Genomic DNA, 23,729 nt, shown 5'->3' on the forward strand with positions numbered 1-23,729 from the left:
CTCTTCCTTCCAGCCCACCATCAAGCTGTTCACACGCAGCCATTTCCTCCAGCTCCTCTGAACTCCAAGAGAGCTGGCAACACATATCTTGGCATCACTCAGACCTGGGTACAACAGCACAAGCTGCTGCGCAGGGAGGTCGTGCAGCAGTGCTCCCACAGACCAAGGGAGGCCTCTGCTAGAGCACGCACAACACCTCCTTGGGGCACCATCACGGGTCACCAGTTAAAACCAAGCCACTGCAACATCCTTCATGCCCTACTTGTAAACAGTGGGTTGAGCCAGAGGGTTTAAGAGATGATGGTGGTACTCCTTACAGATCCCAAGGACACCTTCAGTTTTCCAGCTCACCATAAAGCCTCCCTAGCTCTAGGCTTATGGAAAAATCACATCTCCTTCAGAGCACTGCCTCCATCTGAAACATCTTTGGGCTTCTGAGTACCCAAGGTTCTTGTCCAACTGAGAAAGTGCTTGAGGATTTATCCACTTCTGCAGCCAGACCTGGCTCCTTCTTGCAGAAGCAGCCCCTGCATTTACCTCCCCCACCTGCTGAAACAAGCCTCCAATCCTGCTCAGGCATCAACCTCCAGACAGCTTTTCTTGGCAAGTTTAAGAAGGACCATCTCTCAGGACCAGAGATAACTAGTCACCAAACATCTAGAGTTAAATTAAAATTAAGTCTAGCAACTCTTGTGATTTTTAAGATTTCCTTTTCAGTGAGCAGTATTGTGCGATTTTCAGCAACTCCTGTTCTGAAGCCAGCAGTACAAGAGGCACTATCCTGAACTTACACAGCGTGCAGCTACCTGACTGCTTACTCTCAGCTGGCTTCTCTAAGCTGCTTTCACAGGTAACTAAGAAGATACACCACGGAAACTCCACCCAAGTACCAGTCCCATTTTCCAGAATGAAATGGAAATAATACTCCCACTATCTAAACCATCAGCTACAATCATTTAAACCCACAGCCAAAATGAACAAAAGCAACAACCACCACTCCCGCATTACTTCTAGCTCAAGCTGTAAATGCTGACATTTGCAAGTGGCCAGCCCAGCACATCTTGCATGACTTCTCCGCTGCATGCTCCTCCACACAGCCCCAGCTGAGCAAGCAGCTTAGACCCCTACTACATGACGGAGCTGCTGTAAGGAAACAGGGACCGTGCGCTGGCTTCACCGCAGTAACACCACTTGCTTACATGTACATTCACCTGCAGCTGTGATTTAATGTCACAGATAGCTACCTCGCATTCAGCACAGGGCAGAGGAAACACCCACGGCGAGAGAAGAGCTGGTTCCTGTTTACAGGCCTGCAGCATCTTTCTAGGAGGAGTGATGGCTTTACAGTCTGGAGATCACTGCCAGGTCATACCATTAATATATATACAAAGAAAGCAGCCAGTGAGCACACATGTTAATCCGTTATTATTTATTAGCTGTACAGCAGTATATTCTCCTTCCCAGCTTTCAAACCCCATTACATATTTTATAACAGTATTTTTTTTCCCATGTTGGCTTCCTAAAATAATGAAAAATATCACACAGTACAGCTAAGTACAAAAATGCATCAACCTAGAGTCTGATAGCTAAACTGATAGCTCTCTTAAAAGCGATACATAGAAGAAAAATTTGTTTGAAATCAGCAAGACTGAGGCTCTATAAAAAGCTTACATATTTTAACATGTGACAGTTCATATACAGGCATCATTTGTATTTCACATTATTCCTTTTTTGTCTTTATCAGAGATCCAAAATTGTATAATTACTGACCTATTAAAATTTCCTGGCCCAGGTTTTGAGGGCTGCAGTGACCCACTTATAAATCACCACTTCTTCCTTAACACAGGATTCATAAACACAAAATACAACTACAAGATAGAGCAAAGAAAATGTAGTCGTGAAATTATAACTCAAAAAGAAGGTTAATTATACATGTTTCAAATGCCAAAGTTTTGTGTGCTTCAAAACCAGATTTCATGTGTGGGTTTCTCTTGTTCTGCAAGCAATAGTCTGGGTACATCTCTTTTCTACGTGATTGGTTATCAACAGCTTTTCCAACATTTACACTCTATCAATTCTCTTATCGCTTAGTTTGAAAGGAATTAAAATACTGGGGTTTATTTAAACTGCATTTTTGCATACCTCTTAATTAATGGAAAAAGATTAAAATGTAAAAAAAAGTTATTTACAAGCTTGACCATTACAGAAATGCTTTGCAGAAAGCAAAGCATATTAAGGACAGAAACCAGTTGGAGCATGCCAAAACTACCGTGTGCAGCCGACTTGGAGAACCGGAGCTAGTCAGTGGGAAAAGCAAAAAACATTTTAAAAGTCTAGAACCCTCCCAAGTCTGCATTTACAGTTAAAAACACTACTGAGAGAAGGAGGCTCAAGGACTCTGGGAACTGGAAGGGCAAGTCCGGAGTGGTTTACCACATACTCTAGTCAAGGCTTCCACTTTTGTATATTAAAACTTGGTGCATGTAAACACGGCCCTTGGACCAGCTTTACAATGCAGTTCAGAGCAAAACTAAATCAAGCATCTCACAGGAAACCCTCAAGGACTCAAAAATATTTCCTAATGTTCCATGATCCTGTAATGCTAACATAAAACAGCAAGTTCTAGTTAAATCACATTCTAACATCATTTTGAAGTTTTATTTCCCAGTATGTTTGGTAAAATGGTCTAAAATGATGCATTTCCCAAAGCCAAGAAAAAAGGTAAAAGGAAAAATAGATTTGAGCCGCTTAAACACAGCCCAGGCCAGTTCAGTCAGCCAGCGTGGTCTTCCTCCATCACCGGTCCATCATGCTGAGAATCATCTCAGGAGTGAGGTCTCCATTGGGAGCTTCCACTACAGCAGGCTGAGCTTCCTCCTCTTCCTCTACTGTTTCCGCATCAGGTTCTTTCTTTACTTCAACTATAATATTTTCAATTTCACCAGTGTTCTGGTCTTCAACCTGAATGATTGCTGCAGCTACAAGGGCAAAAAACAAAAGGGGGAGGGGGAAACAACAATTTTTTTTTTTACTGGTTCCAGAGCTGGCCTGCACACCTCAGCAGATAACTTTTCAGTAGATACTTAAGACTCTTCCATAGAAAGGGAAGGTGGGGCCCACAACTCACATTCCCACATTAGCAGGGAGTGATTCAACCTGCCTCATTCATCCAAGTATCAAGCATCTATTTCCTTGCCCCTCTGTGAAGATGTGCTACCACTGCAACAGTTCCAGTATGCCTTCTGATATTAAGACATTACTCAAACAACAGATATTGTAGAGTAATCAACAAACAAGATCATATCAGCGTATGGGCATAAAACAAAACTTCAAATTCAGGGGAATCCAGTGATATTAGTGATGAATTCAGCATAAAATGTTTCCACAGGCTGTTATTCTAGGAAGGACACAAGCCACACTTGTAGCACTGAGCAGACAGGCAAGCCACTGGGGAAGCCATTACCCCTTGAAGGAACAAATGTGCCCTTCCTGCTTTATTCCTAGAATTTATTTACTCAAGACTTTGCACAGTCACCAATGTCTATTCTTGTGGAGAAAACTCTGTAGAGTTGAAATGACAGCTGCATTGATGCTATGCTCAGAACTACAGGCCTGAAGCATGTTTGCTTGTGGCAATACCTACAAAAGTCTACATAGGTAAGAATACCACAGCGGTTGTACTAACAGGTGTTTTACCAGGAACTGTTCATTAGTAGAGATGCTGTAACTGGTGCAAGAAGCAGCGAGCTGTTTGCACATCTATGAAATGGAATAATACTAAAGAAAAAATAATGTCCTCTCCTTTTAATGTGGTCTGAAGTGGCCATGTTCTCTTGTGACCAGGAAACCCTTGCAACAAATTTCAAGCAAAAGGTGAGTTCTTGTTAAAATAGAGACAAGTACAGTTATCTAGTTTTTAAAATAAGCTCACTTGAGGGGAGCAGTTATCCTACAAGAACTGCCAAATCCAAGGAAAAAGCCGCTCAAGCAAGCAGTGTAACAAGCTTCAATTAGTGACTTACGCTGGGATTGTTTTGGTTGGGTGGCAGCTTTGCCTGGTGGTCTTCCTCTTCGCTTCTTACTGGGAGGTGGTGCAGGAGCCTCTTGCTCAACTTCTGGTTCAGCCTCAATTTCTACTGCTGTCTCCTCCTCATCTTCATTGTCATCCAAATCTGGTTCAGCATTTTCCTCTGCAAGAAACATTGTATTAGGTAAGTCTTCAGTTTAAACAAGAAACAAACACATTCATCTACAGAGAACCACCACCAAATCCTCATCCAAAAGCAGTCAACTCGGATGAGAAAGACGACAAACAAGTCCTTTGTCGAGAAGCTGGTGCCACAGACTGTTAGTCTGTTACCCTCACATTAGATGGAACAAGTTGTCCTTCAGAAAGCAGAAGGAAACATAATTATGTTAGGTTATGCGATAAAAGCTCCTCTGCACATCCACAAAGGAGCTCAGAAAGACAATGGCAGGAGGGAGACCAAATAATACACTGCTGGGCTACTCCCAGGCCCATCACAGGAGCCATCAGCCCATCAAAGTCCCACCTGCACAACTCAGAGGAGGTACACAGGGGTGCACAATGGAAGGTGGGAACCCAAATCAACTTCTGAGGAACAAACATCTTGTCCAGGCCACTCCCAGGAGAGCCACCAGCCCCAGCATCCAGGTGCAAACCCCACCATGATGAGTCATCAGGAGCAGCTCTCCTGATCACCTTTTACCCTAAGGGGTATGGGGGAATTGAGAGACATGGATTTGATGGACAGACCACTCAGTGGATAACGAATTGGCTGGATGGTCACACTCAAGAGTTGTGGTCAACAGCGTGATGTTCAAGTGGAGACCAGTGACGAGTGGCGTTCCTCAGGGGTTGCTCTTGGGACCGGCACTGTTTAACATCTTTGTCAGCAGCATAGACAGCAGGATCGAGAGCACCCTCAGCAAGTTTGCCGATGCCACCAAGCTGTGTGGTGCGGTCAACACGCTGGAGGGAAGGGATGCCATCCAGAGGGACCCTGACAGCCTGGAGGAGTGCACCCGTGCAAATCTCATGAAGCTCAACAAGGCCAAGTGCAAGGTCCTGCACATGGGTTGGGGCAATCCCAAGCACAAACACAGGCTGGGCGATGAGTGGATTGAGAGTAGCCCTGCAGAGACGGACTTGGGAGTGCTGGTTGGCAAGAAGCTCAACATGACCTGACAATGTGTGTTTGCAGCCCAGAAATCCTGGGCTGCATCAAAAGAAGCGTGGCCAGCAGGTCGAGGGAGATGATTCTGCCCCTCTACTCTGTTCTCATGAGACCCCACCTGGAGTACTGTGTTCAGCTCTGGGGCCCTCAACATAAGAAGGACATGAACCTGTTGGAGCGAGTCCAGAGGAGGGCCACGAAGACAATCAGATGGCTGGAGCACCTCTCCTATGAAGACAGGCTGAGAGAGTTGGGGATGTTCAGCCTGGAGAAGAGAAGGCTCTGGGGAGACCTTACAGCAGCCTGCCAGTACCTAAAGGGGGGCTACAAGAAAGCTGGAGAGGGACTTTTTACAAGGACATGTAGTGATAAGACAAGGGGTAATGGCTTTAAACTGAAAGAGGTTAGATTTAGATCAGATATAAGGAAGAAATTCTTTACTGCAAGGGTGGTGAAGCACTGGAACAGGTTACCCGGAAAGGTTGTGGATGCCCCATCCCTGGAAGTGTTTGAGGTGAGGTTGGATGGGGCTTTGAGCAACCTGGTCTAGTGGAAGGTGTCCCTGCCCATGGCAGGGGTGTTGGAACTAAATTATCTTTAAGGTCCCTTCCAACCCAAACCATTCCATGATTCTGTGATTCTATGAATTGCTGGCTGGGGGTGGGACACATAATGGGATGCAGGGGAAAGGCAGTTTTGGATCACACGGGACTACTTATGGGATGCTTAGGGGCAGGGCTAAGTTGATGTGGAGAGGAGTAAGTGTGGGAAATAGAGGGGCAAGAGGATAAAAGGGGCCAGTCACACATAAATAGTGGTAGCAGCCACTACAGTATCTCTACGAAACACTAGAACTCAAGAGGGATCCAAGAGCAAGTCTCCTAGCCCTGAAGAAACAGCAACACCATACTTCAGGCCTTCTCTGTTAAGTAGATAGGAAACCAGGGTAGCAGCTCCCAGACACTGGGACTTATGTCCAAGACCTCAAAGTCTCAAGCTGAATATGGCAGAACCACACAAAACTGGGGAGTTCTTAAGCATTAAGGGTGAGCACATGTCTGCAGATTGCTCACCATGCTTTCCAGGGCCATTGACATACAGTTTACCAACCAGTCACTAAAAGGATCTTCCCCAAGACCTCTCTTCAGAGGCAGGACAGGTCTAATGCAGCATATTTTATGAGGCCCTGTCTACTCAAAGAATTTAAGATGGCACCTCCTATTCACATCAACTCTTTGCACCTCATTGCATTTTGGAGTTGATTCCAATCCAACAGTCCTCATGGCAAGCTGTGGGGTTTTTTGCAACTTTTATGTTGTTAACTGAGCTTATTACTCTACACTTTATTCTTCAGAACACTCCTTAAAATTACTAGGTTAGCACCATCCGCATGATCAGAATGCCCTGGTCGAAACCAAAGCAGACAAAAAGCAGTAAGAGATGTCAAATAGGATAGTATTGTTTGGACAGCAAAATGATTGCCCTTAAATTTGTAAGGGTGTCAACTGCATAGAAGAGTGGCTTCACTCATGAACAAAAGGGCCATTGCATAAGGCATACTTCTGTTTATCCACCTAAAGGGGAAAAAACAACCCAAACAAACTGTCCCTTACATACACTGAGGCACATATATGCTGCATTACTTTACACAGTCACTCAAGGAATATTCCCCAAGCCATATTTCTTTCATTTATTGGATTTCTCAGGTGCCAGCTTTTTAGAGCTTCTTTATATCCCCCCCTCAACTCAGTGTCTATCAACTAGAAGTCTGTCTAACATTGGGCAGACAGGCCAGATGGGAGACAAAACTATCATTTGCTATCTGGTATTTTTCCCATTAGCACAAGACGGGTCTGTTTCGTCACAGCTTTGCTCACCATTTTTACATATTTAGCAGCTGCCAAAACTCATGAAACTGCAGATCTAGAGATAAAAACAACACTGAATAATGCAATTCTCCTGAGAATGTGGTTAGGGCCTCTTTCTTAACGCTACTCAGCTCACACTAGTCAATTCTTCACATCTATCAAATGATTCCTGAGAAGTCGACCCAGACTTGTCAACTCATCTGAGGCTGAAGGGATTCCCTCAGTTACAGAGTCTGAGCCACAGCCATACAGAGGTCATCATCAGTCCGCCTAGCAAGCATGACTTCTGACCAGCTTCCCCAAAAAATTGTTTTGCACTCGGACTATATCAACTAAATAAAATTTGGGGTTTTAGAATAGGCTAAACTCCCAGGAAGCCTACAAATCAGATAAAAATTAGATACTCCAGAATCCCATATTTTTAATTACCTTCCATCAAGGCAGTTATTTTACTCTCTTTACCTCCATGATCTTTTCATATTTTAAATGAACAGTTACACGTGCTTTTATTCAACTGATTGTAACACTTTTTTTCAAATATCTATACAAACATGAGATTAAGCACTTATTTCTACAGTTTTTGCAATCAAGGTTTGCACAAGCCATTTGACCATACTCATCCTATAAAACCTGTTTGCCACATAAGCATTTCAGATACACATTCTCTAGCCAGAAAGATCCCTACACCCCTTGATTAATTACATAAAGCACTCCAGATAAAAGACTAATCAGCAACACTGCTTTTGCAGAATCATCTTTGAACTGGTTGGTCTTGAGACACTACTTCGACTTTCCTGCTGAAGACATGACTAAGTTTTCCCTCTACCAGGAGGGAAAGCTATGACTGAGTTTTTCCTTCACAAATAAGACCGCAGTGAAGGTGATTACTATCTGCTGCAACTGCTTCTGCCGTCTCCCTGTTCTGGAGAAGCTTACAGACAGTAGCCACCCTATTACAAATTGCACCTAACCCATCTTCTGGCACATTATCCAGGAAGTCAGAGCCCTTCAAAAGCCATCTTCTCAATACCAGCATACATGCAAACATACGCATGAAGCGGAAGACACCACCAGCTCCTTGACCCTTCAATTGTCTCAGCAGGCCCTCCACGACAGTCCATAGATTGCCAGCACTGTCTCCACCATTCTCTTGGATGCTGCCAGCCTTCCTCCAGAAGCAGCCAAGCTGTTCAGCAGTGGGGTCGTCTGGACATGCCACCCAATAGCGGTGAAGCAGGAACATGTACCATTTCATAGCAGTGCACCACAGAAACACACAGGTTCTTTTGGGACACTGAAAGCATTGCCAGAGAATTTCACACACAGAAGAGCAGGCAGGACAGGAACTGTGCAGCCTAGGCAAAGGGTGTCAGACTGTTTTTTCAACTACTCTGTCTTGGAAGAGGCCCGGGACAGCAGAATCTATACTATCCCTCACAGGCAGTCACCTCTGTACTTGGCCACATACCATCATTTTTTGCTTGCCAACTAGATAAAAGCTTTTCAAGTGCCAGAACAAACCTGCAGAATGGGCAAACTAACAGCTAACACACACAGCAAATCACAGGCCTGTAGTTCTCAGAATGTACTGAGCCATTTCTTACCGCTGTCAGAGGAATCTTCTTTCTTAGACCGCATCTTTCTCTTTCGGCCACGTTTGCCCTTCTTTGTCTCTCCTCCATTCTCTCCTTCCCCACCATCTAGGCCAGAGCAGTTATCAGCATGTCTGGCCATTGTGTTCTACTCAGTCAAAGAGAAAAAACACAACAAAAAAAATACAACATGCATTGAATCCAAGATCAGATATTCTGGCTCTGTATTTTCAAACACATTTCTGGTAACTTGCATTTTTTCTTTTTTTTTTTAGAAAGACTATTTAGGGGAAACTGGTAAATTTCCATCAACTTTATGATTAAAAATTGCATTTTCACATTGCTCATGATGTCAACCCTAATACATGCTAGTACTAATTCTGAATTATACCAGGTCTCCCCCCCCTCTCTTTTCCTCTCAGAAAGAAGTGCTCTATTTCAGAGATCAGTATTGTGCTGTGTACCTCATGCACCTTTCCTTTTGGGTAAACATGTTCCCCTCCCCTTGGCTAAAAGCCTCATTCCACCACAAAACACCACAATTCAAAGCAGTATGTTCCCTTACCCTGCGAGTGAATGTTTTGCCACACTTGGAACAGACAAAGGCAGCAGGGACAAAGTTAGGATCGTGGTATCGTTTGAAGTGCATATCGAGGAGCTGTTTCTGACGGAAGGTTTTATCACAATGGCTACAGGCATAAGGCTTTTCTCCAGTATGGGTCCGTTTATGCATGACCATGTGTCGCTCCTGACAGGGACAAGACAGGAAAAGTAACTTGAGAACTCAGATATATGGATACAGAAGAGTGAATTTGCAGCTAAAGGGAGGCCAAAACTTTATCCTTAATATCAAGGAAAGGATGATTCTGCAGGAATGTGAGAACATCTTGACTGATGGCATAATCAGTCCTAGCTACTTCCATCCTAGATAGACTCTTATCCCTTTGTCAACAGATACATCAAGGTTGTGACTTAGAAAGTACTTCTCTACAGGGGAACGCTACACCATGAAGAAGCAAAGGCCACTGAACCTTCCTTCACACGCTTCAAAAGATTTAGAGAGCTAATGTGATCTTGACAGCTGGTCAAACTTAACAGCTAAGATTTCCACCTTATATTTTTAGCTCCTGTTCTAATGCTCATAAGGGGTGCCAGTCCCCCAAAGCTTACCTGTCTGCATGCATAATCGCACTGGTCACACTTGAAGCGCTTCTCATTCTTGTGAGACTTTTGATGCTGTATGAGGGCATACCGCTCATGAAACACAGCGTCACAGTAGCGACACTTCTTGCCCTGTTCGATGTAGGAATGCTGCTTTCGCAAATGGACACCTAGGAGCAAAAGAATGAGAGGCTTTAATCACCATGCCTTTCTAAGCATGAAAGACTAGCCTACAGTTCCCTTAGCAATCTCCCTGCATGCAGTCTCAAGCTCAAGCCAAAAAAGTGAAATAGTTAACTTAGGATTCTACCAAAAACCTAAAAGACTCTCAATTAAAAGCACCCAGAACAATTTCTAGACAGAAAGGTCTTGCAGAAAAACTCCATCGAGTTTTTCCACAGGATTCTAGATTTGGTTATTAGTCAGTCTGTGCTGATACAGTACACTTGCATTTGATTAACATATGTTTGTCACACTAAAGTGCCTCGTGGACTGTTATGCCAGGTAATACACTGGGGGAAACAGGATTTTCTGCAGGATTAGAAGTCAGAGTGACAGGGTAGAAGGCAACAGGGATACCAGCAGATAATCCCCAACAGAGGTTTTAGTCACTTCTTTAAAATCCTCCAACTAGGAGCATACCACAGCTGCATAAGGTAGCTTACGGTAGACTAAAGCATTATGAGAAGAAAAATTCTTCATAGCTAACATCAGTTTTCCTCTGTTGTAAATCAGCTTGTTTGCTCCTGACATCAACCGACTGCCATACTCTCAAACTGCCTCTTGCTGTAGCACTTTACACTTGTCTTTACTGGAAGGGAGCCCGCCTCCCCATTACTTGGGTGATATTCTGTTTATAGACAGAAAGTTCTGCCAAATCATGGCTTCTTCCTTCTCCTCAGCTGCTCTGGGCGTGATATTATTTTTCACCTTCTTGTAGAACATAAAAAGAGAGCTTGTCTGCTGGAATCACACTGGGTACTGCTTGCTAGAGTAAGACTCTCCTACTGCAAGGACTCAGGGCTTTTGTGACAACTCAAGTCTTTCCTACCATGTCTGTGGCACACAGCTCCACACCCTGGAAAATTAAACTATTTGGTCTAATGCAAACCTTTTAGCTTGATGACAATACCTCTGCATGAAACTTAATAGCCTCCAATGTGCAGGAGGTCAAGCCAAGTGACCTCTGGGTTTTTCAAACCTCAATCCACATGCAGTTGTAATCTCAGTCCAAGTTCAATAAATACCTTCCATCTATAGGCCTGAAAACAGTAACTTGCCTTGTATGCTTGGAAAACATACTACATTTTCAAATAATGAAAAAAACCTTAAAATTCTTACAGTTTGCAGCAGCTATTGTAAGGTAAAAGTGTCTATTACCAGCCACACATCTAATCCTGTGCTTCATGTTGTACAGTTACCAGAAGTATTAGGTTAAAAAAAAAAAAAAAAGTCAGCAGTTGGGTTATGTGAACTCTATTTCTGGGAAGCGTTTCGTAGAATCTTCACCAAATGGCCACTTTTGTGAGATACATACCCAAGTCACTCTTTCTCGCTATAACAGTATCACAGTGAGGACAGTGAAATTTGGCCACATTCTCCGTATGCTTCTGCAAAATGTGCATCTTCATGGTACCACTCTGAGTGAAGCGAGCATGGCAAATGTAACATTCATATGGCTTCTCTCCTTCAGTAGCAGAAGGAAAAAAAATAGCACAAGCACTTTTATTAAAAAGAAATCTCAAGAAGCCCCAAACAAAACAACCTCCCAAAAACTTGCAACATGCAGCTAGTTGATAGAAAATGGTAACCCTAGAAAGAGCTCAATAACGTCTCTTTCTCTATAAGTTTTAGCTTCAGCATGCATCTTTCTACAAAGAGACTCGAGTCCAATCTTTAAGCAAATGAGTTAAATTGTTATCCTTACTCTGAGAAATGTATGGAAGACCTACACACAGGCTGCCAGAAGACAGGAAGTGGCATCAGATTTTTTGGGGGCTTGTGGGTTCTGAATGCTCATGTATACATGCAAGGGCATTTTTTCCCCTTCAATTTTAGCGATACGATTAATTTGGCATGCCAGTAACGTTCTGTGCTAAAACCATCCCTATTTCTATTGAAGAAAAAATTTAGGATCTTTACAAACTAACATGCGTGAGACGCTTTTGCAACTACACTCAAGCATGAAACTGTAAATGGCTATAATCTTCAACCAGAAGTGGAAAACTGGTAATAGGAGTTTCTTCTGTTCACACTGGAAGTGCCTGTACTTTATCACCTCAAAGTCAGACTGGAAATCAGAATCCTCCAAGCTCATTTGTCAATGCAGCAGTTACTACCAGGTTATGAATTTACAAGTGCTTAGAATCATGGTGCACTCTCTTCATTTACAGATTTTATAAAGGTTTTTTATTAAACTACAAAATAATATTTCTTTTGCTGTTTAAGTGTTAGCACCCATTGTACACAGCCTCAGCACTCTTGACACTAAACAACACACTAAAAAAACATGGCATCAATACCAGAGTGGGTCCTCATGTGCCTCTTCAGTTTGTATGTATCCCTGCTGGCATAGCTGCACAAGCTGCACTGGAACGGACGCTCTCCAGTGTGAGAACGAATGTGGCGTTTCAATTTGCTAACCTGGAAGTCAAAAGCAAGACTGAAATTAGCATAGATGAGCAGGTCAGTTTGCCAAAAGTACAAGAAATCAGTCAAGATTAAGTTTAAGGCAGTCTATTTTTATCTTACCACTAACCCAAACAAGCATGTTCCAATGCCATTTTTACACTGCACATAGCCACTCACTCCTGCCCACTCTACTTCACCTCCCAACCTCATTCCCAGTCTTGCTTCATGCTTGTTCCCACGTTCAGCGCAGCCTGGTTTAGAGTCTTGTGCTCACCTTACTGTTATCAACCATCTCAGCATCTGAAGACACTCTAAAATTTGAAAGTGTCCTGGAGAGGCACAAGAAAGTGTTCTGGGAAAGCATGCACCCAAGGAACATTGCGGGAGGTGAGTGTCCCCTGTACAGTATATTCTTCTCCACAGGGTGCTTTCTTGGGTCCTCTCCAGTTACTTTGAGAAGGATAAGATAAATCAATTTCTTGCTAAGAACAACAAAATAATCTAGTCCTACAATCAACAAGGTGACTTAATTCCCTTCCTCTCCTGCTTTTATCTAGAAGGCACGAACCCAGCTTAAAGGTCAGCATGAACACAAACGTTAAGGCATTTTTTGCTCAAACGTGACCACCCTGCTTAATCACCAACCTATGTCTACAAAACGCAGCACGAGCTCACATATAGATCAACTTGGTTATTTGTTCCTAATTCATACTATGAAAACTACTGCAACACAATTTATTCAGCACTAAAACTACAGGGCATGGAATTACAGCACTGCAGCCACAGTGTGGATAGGAAAAAAAGCCCAAAGCCCCTACTCAACCTCTCCCCACTGTAGCCTTCTTCCACTGCAGACATCCCTTTTTTGTTTTGTTTTTTTTTTTTTAAATTATGGTGCTCATAATCTTGCTCAAATTTCCCATCCCAATATAAAGGCTGTCCTGTAGCATAAGTAACAATACTGCATAGGGGAGAGCATTCAAGGAAGCTTAATTTACTTGAGCAAATTAGACAATCACCCAGTATTAGCAAAGCTGCTTTTCACCAATATAGAGGCAAAGGCTCATTAGTTTTTGCTACAGTCACCTTAGTGGCATAAACCAATCATATGCAGAATGCACATTTCTAAAATGGGAGGGTACCTCTAGTCTGAAAGTACATCCTTACTGCAGCAGGAGATGGCTGCCTTCTTCAAGACGGAGCATGCTATGATTCCTGCAATCATCTTAAAGGCCAAATAATTTAAGAAACAATGACAACAACTATTGTCTCCAAAGAGGAAGTGGACATCACCTAGGATTTCTGTGCATAAATGCTCTCTAACTGTTTTCTCATTAACTGAGGAAACCCCACCATTTGCTTCCAAGAGCAGACCTGATTTATAACTTTTTCTTCTCAGAGCCTTTTAAGCAAATGGCCAAAGAGGAAATGCCTAAGAACAGTTTGTAACAGATGGTGAACAAGCTTTGAAGCGTACAAGGAAGTATTCAGTGCTGTAACAATTAACCAACATACCTCCACACTAGCATAATCACACATTGAACATTTGAATGGTTTCTCATGGGTATGTTTGTAGCGGCGATGCCGAACCAACTCTCCACTGGTCACAAAGGCCATGTCGCAGTCTGGGCACTTGTGAGGGCGAGTACCTAATAGTTTGCAGCAAAACAGGAAGATGATGACATTCAGATATAGTGACAAAAGAGAATATGGAACTGTTTTGGGGTTATTTTTTTGTTTTTAAAGTGAATTAGCAACATTGCTTTCACATTCTGAAAGATTAAATTAGAGAAGCAAATAATACACAAGAGTCAACTTTTGTATAACTAACTAGTAGATTGAAGATCTTAGAGACTTAATATCCTTTCAGTGAGGAAACAGACTCCCTTATTTTTGTATCACTTGGTTATTTACAAATTTCAAACCACCCAGTTAGACATAAGTACGCAGAGAAAACAAGGGATATGAAATTACATTTTTTTTACAGAAAGGTCACAACAAGCTTAAGTTTAATTACAGTTCAATTACCTGTAGTTTTATACCAGAAACTTTAGTAAGGAGCAACAGAAATGTGCTACAGTTCCTAGCCATAAGTTTTATTGGTCCAGTTTATAACCTACTCCTTGGGGTTAGGTTTTTTTGTTGTTGTTGTTATTTTCAGTTCCCTTATGTTTAAGCTCCAGCCTCATTCTCATCTTACTTTTCTGCAAACAACAGCAGCAACGCAAAGCTTAGACACAAGTACTAATGCCGAAGACAAATGGAACATTTCTGTAACCTCAGGTAATTTCAGATCAAGCCCAGGATCAGTTTTATCCCTGTGTACAGGACAAGCTCTGTACCTGACCTGGCCAGGCAGAAAACTGCATTCATATGAGAAACAAATGACAGCACTGCATGGTTTCTTCCTTTTTAGCTTGTTCCATAAGAGAAATTAGATTCAAGATAGATCCATCCTGGTTTTATATCTGTTCTAATGACAGAGCAGATCCTGCAAAAACAACGTACACAAAAGCAAGAGTACCTGTGTGAGTGTTGAGGTGGTTCCTCAGCAATGTGACTGTCCGGAAAGCTCTGCCACAGAGATGGCACTTATGTGGTCTTTCATCAGTGTGGCTTTTCATGTGGCGGTCCAAGTTGGAACGACGCGGACAAGTGTAACTGCACAGTTCGCACTGGAATGTCTTCTTTACACCTAGCCATGAAGGAAATAATCTTTACTCTTGACTGTGGTCTACTGCATAACATAAGAGATCAGCAGGGAAAAGGAAAGCTTCTTGAAGATGTAACTACTACAAGGAAACATCACGTACCATTAAATCCAACTGCATACCCTTACGAACAGTCATTGCTGACTATGGCTGACTTGGTTTCAATTTTCATTAGTATGCCAGCACTCAATGGTCCTTCTCCACTCTAAAAAGGGTTGCTTAACTTACAGTTTTAAGAAAAGTCAAACATATATATTGCTGTATTTTGCACCACCTACCTTACCCAGCAACTGGTTAGGAAAAAACCCGCAGAACTAATTATACTGTTGGTTCCTGATGTAAACCACATGTACACAAACTCTTACATATGTATTACAGCAAAGAGAAGAATCTTTTCAACTGTAGTTATATGGGAATATTAATGCCACAGCATCACACTCGAGGAAAATGAGCTCCTTTATAGCCTAGATGGACAAGATGAGAGGTTTGCCCAAGAAACAATAGAGCTGAGTGCTATTATATAAAGAGTACGTGACATTGGGCATGTCTGCTTTCCTCCCACTTGCATCTACTCACACTTCAATGATATTGCAAGGTCCCACCATAACAAATACATTCTTAAAATCCACTTGCAGATGGGGAGCTTACCTTTCTTTTTAATTTTTGTTGGTTTAGGTGGCTTCATATTGCCCACCACCTTTTCTGCATTGACCTCAGACAACAAACCCTCCTGCTGCTCTTCTTCAAAGTCATACACAGAGACATCCACATCTTTGCCTTCCTCAGTGTAGCGAAGCTTACTCTTTTTGTTTTTCTTTGTTTTTTTGGCTGGTGGCTGATAGTCTGGATCTTTTTGCCAATTGGGATCTTCCTGTGGCTGAAGTTCACCTTGTTCCAGTGTCTCCACCTCACCATTTGCACCCACTTTCACTACTTGGAAGCCTTCCGGTAAAGGGAGGGTGTGACAGATCATGGGCTCTCCCTCTTGCAGGCCTCCTTTGGAAACCTCATTTTCATAAGCTCCCTGAAGTTCTTCCACAGACGTGGTGGCAACAGGTACAGTCACTGGTACAGGTACTTGGACCAGCTGAAGCTCACCAAGGTTTATAGGCTGCTCTTCCATATTAACAACCTGAAGTGTTATGATCTGCGTGTCATCCACCGTAGCCTCCGTTTCTTGAGGCACTGCACCTTCCATTACTTCAGTCTTCATCTGAAGAAGAGTTGGATCCAGCTGTTCCATCATCACCATCTGCACACCACTGTTGACATCTTGCACTACTTCACCTCCATCTGCTTGGTTTGGTGGTATATGACAAGCATCGTCCTCCTGCCCACCTTCACGGCGCCTTTGATAGGTTTTTCTCTCTTTCCCTTTAATAAAAGTTTCTGATTCCTCCACAATAGCTTCAACTGCCTCACCTTCCATTTCACCTTCCTGCTGTAAAAACAAGAGAATGAATGCTGCACACCATTCAATGTATTTTAGCAACTGCACAAACCCCACAGAGGGACAAGTGGCCTAACTGAAAACAACCAGCTCAAGAGCAGCAACATATTGCAATCATATTCAGAAAACGGGATTTGGTAACTGTAGGTCTCTCCTAGCGTATTGCCACCATAAACCAAGGCAATCACAGAATGCTGCCTGAAGTGAGACAACTGTACCAGTTTGTTGGAAAGGACAGAAAGCAAGGAGAGAAATTAAGTGATATGCATGTTCCCGTTTCTCAAAGACCACAAATCCCACAGGCAAGATGTACAGCAGTATCATTCTTTACTGAGCTTGTTTAGTCACTTCACACAGTTTAGCAATATCAGAGGCAGTCTTTGGCTATAAATTTTAAAGATACAAAAATAACATACTGTTAAAAGTAAAAAGCCAACCTTAAAGAAAGTCTTGCATTTGAGAACCGCAGAACTTTTCCAGGAAGAAAAAGCACTAAGAATTGAGCACAAGAACTTACGTCTCACTTGTCTTATGTCAAACAACTACTATTTCCAGTATGTTTAAACTTCTCTGAACAACAAAAGTAAAAAGGACATAATCGAGTTAGTCAGGTGTATTTCTTGTAAGCAGCATGGAGTTCAATTCCTGCTCCCACTTCTGGGCACCGCCTGGCCCCTGAGCAGAGCAGAGGAAAAGATGATGCATGGTGCCCTCTTCGGGCCGAACAAGCTGCAGCAGGCAGACAAGGCTTAGGTACAACTTTACTTCAATGTAAATGATGGGGACTCAGAGCTGGTGGACTCTAATGATTTCTCACAATACCTGGGTTAAATCTATCCACATAGTCATAAACAAACAACAATATTGAAGCTCAGCATTTTGGTGGGCCTTAACTGTAATTCTGAAAATAGTTGCATTCAAGCATAACACTGAGATTTTCTTCCTTCTCAGACCATCCAGGATTCTTCTCTGCAGTCAGGGTAAAATATGAAATTCCTGTATTCTCATTCTGCAGGAAGATTGCTTCCAGACTAATAATACCTGAAAGAAATTATCATTTTTCAGCTGTCTTTTTCCGCAAATGAAAATAACAAAAATCATAATAAAGCAGTATTTTGTAAGTTACCTCTGTTTCAGGTGGTTGCTTTGGGAAAAATGAAAGCAGATTCCACAACCATGTCAAATACGTTCCCTGCATCAGGATATAATTTATTATACCCCTCACTTAAGTGTTAAAAAGGTACCAAGGTCAATTTTACTGCTGAAACAAGTAACAAAATGCCAGTTTCCTTACAAAGCTTGTGACAAAGCTCTGATTCCAATTCCAGATTTGGTAAGAGACTTCCACATTTTCCTATTGGATTGACTGGCCTCTCAGACCAACTAACGGAACCAATTTAATCTGTCTTGTGAACTCAACACTTAAATCTCACACCACACTACTTTCAAATATCTACACTTAATCTTGCATATGCATTTTTGAAATACACAGGCTTACATACATAAACATGAAACAGCTGTCAGTCTTCACCAGCTTTAAGAATTACAGGACATGTAATTGTTATTATTTTTAGAGAGTCCTTGCTTTTACTCTACTGCCTTTTCTAGTATCATCCACTTCTGTTGTGAGAGCAATATAGTTCATATTGTTCTTCAGCCTGCTCAGACTAGGGACATCTATTAATGTCCTGTCATGATATTCATTATGTCGTGGGCAGCAGCAGTCTCCAGGGGGCACCAAATACCCAGAAATACTGACATATGGCTTCATGTGCACTCCCTGCAGGGATCCAGCCTCTCCTTTCCTTTACCACCCATCAGCTTTTCCAGTCAAAGCAAATCCATATGGATAAACAGCTGAAGTATACAAGATGATGTAAGTACTTAACACTGGCCAGCAGGCGATCAGAACTGGTCTTTGGTCTACAGCAACTGCAAAACAATTGGAACAAATTGTTTTTCAATTATCTCAAGTAGTTGCAGAGAGACAGAAGGAGAAGCCTCTTCAGGTGACCAGTCGTCTCTGAACAAGAAAAGGATGGACAGAGCTAAACAAAAGATAAGAATGTGGTAAATGGCTGGGAGGGTGGGGGAGGCAATAATAACAAAAGATTTAAGACAGAGGGAAAAAATGGCAAAAGCCCATCTGCAGAGCTAATGCAATTCCACTTTGGTGCCTTGTGGAGGAACAGAGCAGAGGTCAGCAACCTTGACACAAACACATGCAGCTCTGAGCAGTTCAGGTCAGGCTCTCATAAGGACCTCCACATTAATTGCCAATATCAAAGTTGGTAACAAGCCTGCTAAGTCACCTGAAAGCAAGCCAACAGGCCAAGATTTGCCAGTGTCCTCTAGGATCCTGCAGAAGCAGGTCCTCCAGTGGAGCGGTTGGAAGGCATCATCTCAGACTTGCACACCAGAAAATCCTGTGTCCACCAAGGAACAGGTCACTCACATAAATGAAGACTTTTGCATATGGCTCACATTGTCAGGAAAGTTTGCCAGCCTAGGAATGCAGGCTTACACTGAGACCAAATAAATGCCTGCAGGCAAGACTTAGCTTAAAGAATGCTCACAATGAAGGGTGCACATGTGTGTGAAATAAGTGGAAGGCCTCTCACAACCATTCAGCAAAGAAACCAAGACACCCCTATTTTTTCCAGCTCCCTCTCTTATTTTAGAGATGATTATCTCTTACCCTAGAGTTACCTGTCACTACTCTCCACATCCTCCTGCGAAAGCCAGACCCCAAAGCAGCAGGCCCAGCGAAGCACGGCTGTCCTCCAGCGGCGAGCGACACACACTGCAGCGGCGCAGCTGGGATGGTCTCCTGCCACCTCCTCTTTCACTGCCATCTAGTTCATCCTGACTCCTGTACTCCAAAACTCAGCACACGGATAAGCATTTACTCCTGCCTGTTCCATGCTATGCACTACAGTCTGTTCCTTTCAGTAAATTAATCTGAAAATGACTGTTTTTAAAGCAGGCTCTTGCCAGCAGAGGAAATGTTACAGTATTTTAAAGAAAACTACAAACACTCCAGGTTAAACTAACAAGGTACCATGAAAATACAGAAATATACAGAAGGAATCTCGATTGATGTCTTGGCCAGCTCAAAAATCTTGCCAAGTTACCAAGATTTCTTCCCAAGAAAGTGTGGATTTTCAAATTAAAATACTTCTACAACTGGGGGGACACAGGATGGCCTCTAAACTTGAGAGGAAAGGGGGCCAGGCAAGATGTATGGCCTCTTTCTTTCCTATTAAATCAGCTCTCTGGACAGACTCTCCATCTCTGCTGCGGTGAGCTTTGCACTGCCTGTCCATGTCACTTCTCAATCACTCTGTCTTAAAGTATTAGCCAGTTTTTGTCCTTCCTCTATTTCTTTTTTTTTTTTAAACTTAAATGTCCTTTTTCACAAAGTGGGTTTTAGAGGAAGGTTTTATATTTATTGGAGGAGTCACCAGAAGATACCATCAACTCACTGAATGTGATCCTGCAGCTTGCTGAGGATTTTCCATTTCCACTAATTTTAACAGAATTGGATCTTCCTCAACTTTTTACAGATTTATGCTCCTAGAAATTACCCAGCCAAGTTCTGAGACAAAGTTTCCGATATTTCAGAGAACATGTGTCGCTTGCTACAACCAAGACCATTATAGCAGAACACTAGGAATAAAAACTGCTCAATATATTTTGCCTTACCGTTCTCCCAACTTTTTATTTCTGGCTTTTATCTTCAGCTCTCTTCCTACCAGTTACTGTACCTTATACCAATAGCTTAGTTCCACAATGACTGACTCTAAAAAGCAAAACAAAGCAGCAGATAAACAGAAGATGATTTGGTAAATCAAGACTGAAAAAAAAATGAAAGAGAAGAGCTTCCAGAATAAGGAGAGTGACCAAGGAAAGACCAAAGAACATTTGAAATCAACACCACAATTCCCATGCAATAGCTCAACCTAGTCTTTACACACATGCTTGTTCAACAGGCTCTACCAATTCAAATGAGAGACACTGGATCACTAAACAGCTCAATGCACTATCACAATCCAATTAGCCAGGTAAAAAGTTGTGACATCCAAACAACAGACCTAAGCTTTCTCAAATAACTGACGGGCAGCTCATCTAAAATACTGAAACAAGCAGAAATAAGATGGGGTATGCATTTGATACAACTGACACCTTACTCCAATGAAAGGAATCAAGAGATTGCTTGAAAGTAATTTAATGCCAACAGACCTACTAACTGCAGCACAGGAAAAAGTCTCAGCCCAACTACAATACAACTTTTTGCCATTCTGGGTCCCTTCCAAAAGCCTCACGCTTAACCAGCATAGCATTCAGCTTGAACGTATAAACTCTTAACATTCAGGAAGATGATTTAAGAAAACTTCCAGTACAGCAATGCAGATAAAACTCAACACATCAACACAAAAAGACAGCATTCAATTAATGCAGTCCTACAACAGCATTAATCTTAATTGTAGGAACATTAAAGACAACTTGCTGTAGATGTCAATGCAGACAGTACAAACCCAGTGACAGATGTTTATATATTAGGATAGCTAGTGCCAGTGCATGTTCTTCTAGCTGGGTTATTTATAATAAAGCTACTGTCACAAAGAGGCATTTGCCTGCCTCTCAGCCAATGTTAAAAAAACAATCCCTGAACTGCATCAAGCTTCATGGACCAAATAACAGCAAAATATTTTTTTTTGCCAAACAAAGCACAGTCTCATTAAAAACTGCAGGACATTCAAAGCAATTGAAAAGTAGATTTAGTGCTGTAATATACAGTTCACTTGAGCAAGATAATGATAATAATAATAATATCAATAGAAACAATGAAACCAAATGCTAGCTGTCAATAAGTTTTTGGCATTCATAAAATAATGAAAATATCAGCAGCTACATTAGTGCAAGCAAAAAAAAAAAAAGCTGAACCCCTGCAACACATTCAGACTTTGAACTCCAGTCAATCCACATACACATCCCACTCCAAAATTGTCATGGCTTTGACACTTATGGATTAGCCACTTATTAAAATTGATATTGAGTGGAAATAAAGCACTATGTTAAAACATGGAAGACTTAGGTTTCTCCTGCATACCCTGGGAACCTCTGAAAGCTGAAGAGAGGAATAAGCAAAAACTTCACCCAAGAGTCTACAGTTACGCAGTATTTCTGCCACTTAAAGCAAGAGGAAGATTTAAAACAAAAAAGTCCAACAGGGTTTATGACAAACAGGCAATTTTTTTTCTTTTTTTTTTTTTCCTGCTTGCAGTCAATATTTATGTCTATGTAAGTATTTAAGGACATTAGCAGATGCAAAGTAACTGCAGTGCTTGGTCATTCTCCCTCCCCATCGTGAAATAGCCGTATCTTTCTTCCGAAAAGCCTCCCAACTAAGCATAGTCAAAGATAAGGGAGTTTAGCAGGTAGGCAGCCTTGGCATTTCCTCCAGCAGGGCTTCCCTGATAAGAGATGAACATGGCATGAATGTAACTTTTTCTAAAGCAAACAGACATATATAAACCACAAAGCATTAAGCATAGCCTTTCCTAGTGCTGCTCTTATGCACTACTCACTGCTCCCGATCTCCTGGGCATATCAGTAGTACCCCTAGATAGGCAACAAATCCAGAATATGAACTAGGTGTACGTGCAATCTCTTCTCAAAGCTCCCCTCTCTCAGTTTAAAAGCACACCAATTCTTGTTCTCCACACAGTGTGGTACTAGAATCAAAAAAATCCTGACACAATTTGGAAAGTGGTAGGAAGATACTTGAAGAGCTCTGTGTAGGGCCATGCACCCCCAAGCAGAGTTTGCTAGCTTGGTCTCAGCACTCCACAAACACCACTGTAAAGCTTTTGAACTCAAGGTGGTTCTAGGAGTCGTTCAGCCACAGTACTACACTTAAGACGCTCAGCTGGATCCAAACAGGCTAGCTGTGCATAAAGCCAAAGACCCACAGGTTATCCAGAACTCAGATTATATACATAGAGACTGAAATTTCATACTAGACTCTCATCCATTTCTGTTGCTAACTGCCCACAGAAATACAGAAGATTACCAGGGCTAGAGTTACTTAAGCATCCAATTATAAATAAAAGTTGTACAAAAGCTTAAGAATCTTGTGTTCTTTTCTTTAGGAACAGGTGAAAGAGGGAACCACCTTTTTCCTCTTTTTTATTTTAAAGATACGCCTAGGAATGTGAAACTACTCAACAAACCTCACAAAGCTTTAAGGAACAACTTGTGATAGGATATTTTTACAGTGCTATCAGATGCAAAACATGAAAGATTTACTACCAAAAGCAGCAACTAGAAAGCTGGGATAAGTTTCTTTTATTAAGTAATTTTCTCATGCTGGAAACTTAAAGCTTTCATTTGCCTACTGCATTAAATTCCACATCCAATGGTTATGACTGCTACACCCATCTCCAGCTGTTTTCTCATTTCCTCCTTGCCACTTACAATACTGGTACTGAAAACAAAAAAAATTATCAAATATACTACCTTCAAAAAATCTATTACAGCTTTAAATAAAAAAAAGGCAGTTCATTAATCCACTATTAAGCAACTACTTTGAGAAATATTTTAGCATCTTGGAGAGAATAAGGAAAAGGAAGAGCAAGAAACCTAGAACAGAAGAACAAACTTCATAATGGGTTAATAAATACTTGTGCTTTTTCTGTGTACGAAAAGGGGCCTGTCAATGTGAAGACGCCCCAAGAAATATGTAAAAAAGCTACAGAAATGACAGCTGCAATTGCAAACATAGTTGTAGAAGAATGGTTTCCTTAAGTACTGACCCTGCAAAGGGATCAGATGCAGACAGACAGCTTTGGTAGTGTCTGGAGTCCTGTTGGCCATTACCTAACCGAGGTGTCTGTGCTGGAAGGCTGGCCTCCCTAAATAGGGCAGGGAGAAGAGTACATTCTTCCAGAGAGTGATTCAAAGTTTTTAAGTGGATCTCTACACTAGATTACCATCTAGAGGAACCCACCTTTCTCCCCATTAACCAGACAGGAGACCACATTCTTAACTTGCATAATGGTTTCATAATCCCTGTAAGACAGGAAAACACAGCGCTGTTGCTGGAAGAGCTGCTC

The 23,729-nt window shown here is 42.0% G+C and overlaps 1 protein-coding gene across 12 annotated transcripts in view; it reads right to left on the reverse strand.

Moving 5' to 3' along the window:
- Positions 1–1,414: 1,414 nt before the first annotated feature.
- CTCF (CCCTC-binding factor) overlaps positions 1,415–23,729 on the reverse strand; it is a 37,907-nt gene continuing 15,592 nt past the window's right edge. For 8 of the 12 annotated variants that reach the window (XM_052797053.1, XM_052797046.1, XM_052797049.1 and 5 more), the window contains 10 exons: positions 15,810–16,602; positions 14,975–15,145; positions 13,966–14,099; positions 12,342–12,462; positions 11,357–11,506; positions 9,829–9,989; positions 9,224–9,406; positions 8,671–8,806; positions 4,023–4,190; positions 1,415–2,978 (listed from right to left, as the gene is read on the reverse strand). In XM_052797053.1, the coding sequence (XP_052653013.1) occupies positions 2,797–2,978; positions 4,023–4,190; positions 8,671–8,806; positions 9,224–9,406; positions 9,829–9,989; positions 11,357–11,506; positions 12,342–12,462; positions 13,966–14,099; positions 14,975–15,145; positions 15,810–16,590 (2,187 nt within the window). In that variant the 5' untranslated portion in view covers positions 16,591–16,602 and the 3' untranslated portion in view covers positions 1,415–2,796. Of the gene's footprint in view, positions 2,979–4,022; positions 4,191–8,670; positions 8,807–9,223; positions 9,407–9,828; positions 9,990–11,356; positions 11,507–12,341; positions 12,463–13,965; positions 14,100–14,974; positions 15,146–15,809; positions 16,603–17,505; positions 19,266–23,729 lie in introns of those variants that run through there. The other 4 variants (XM_052797050.1, XM_052797056.1, XM_052797057.1 and 1 more) reach the window with 2 other exon arrangements.

This window comes from Harpia harpyja, chromosome 9, assembly GCF_026419915.1.
Source record: "Harpia harpyja isolate bHarHar1 chromosome 9, bHarHar1 primary haplotype, whole genome shotgun sequence".
NCBI lineage: Eukaryota > Metazoa > Chordata > Aves > Accipitriformes > Accipitridae > Harpia > Harpia harpyja.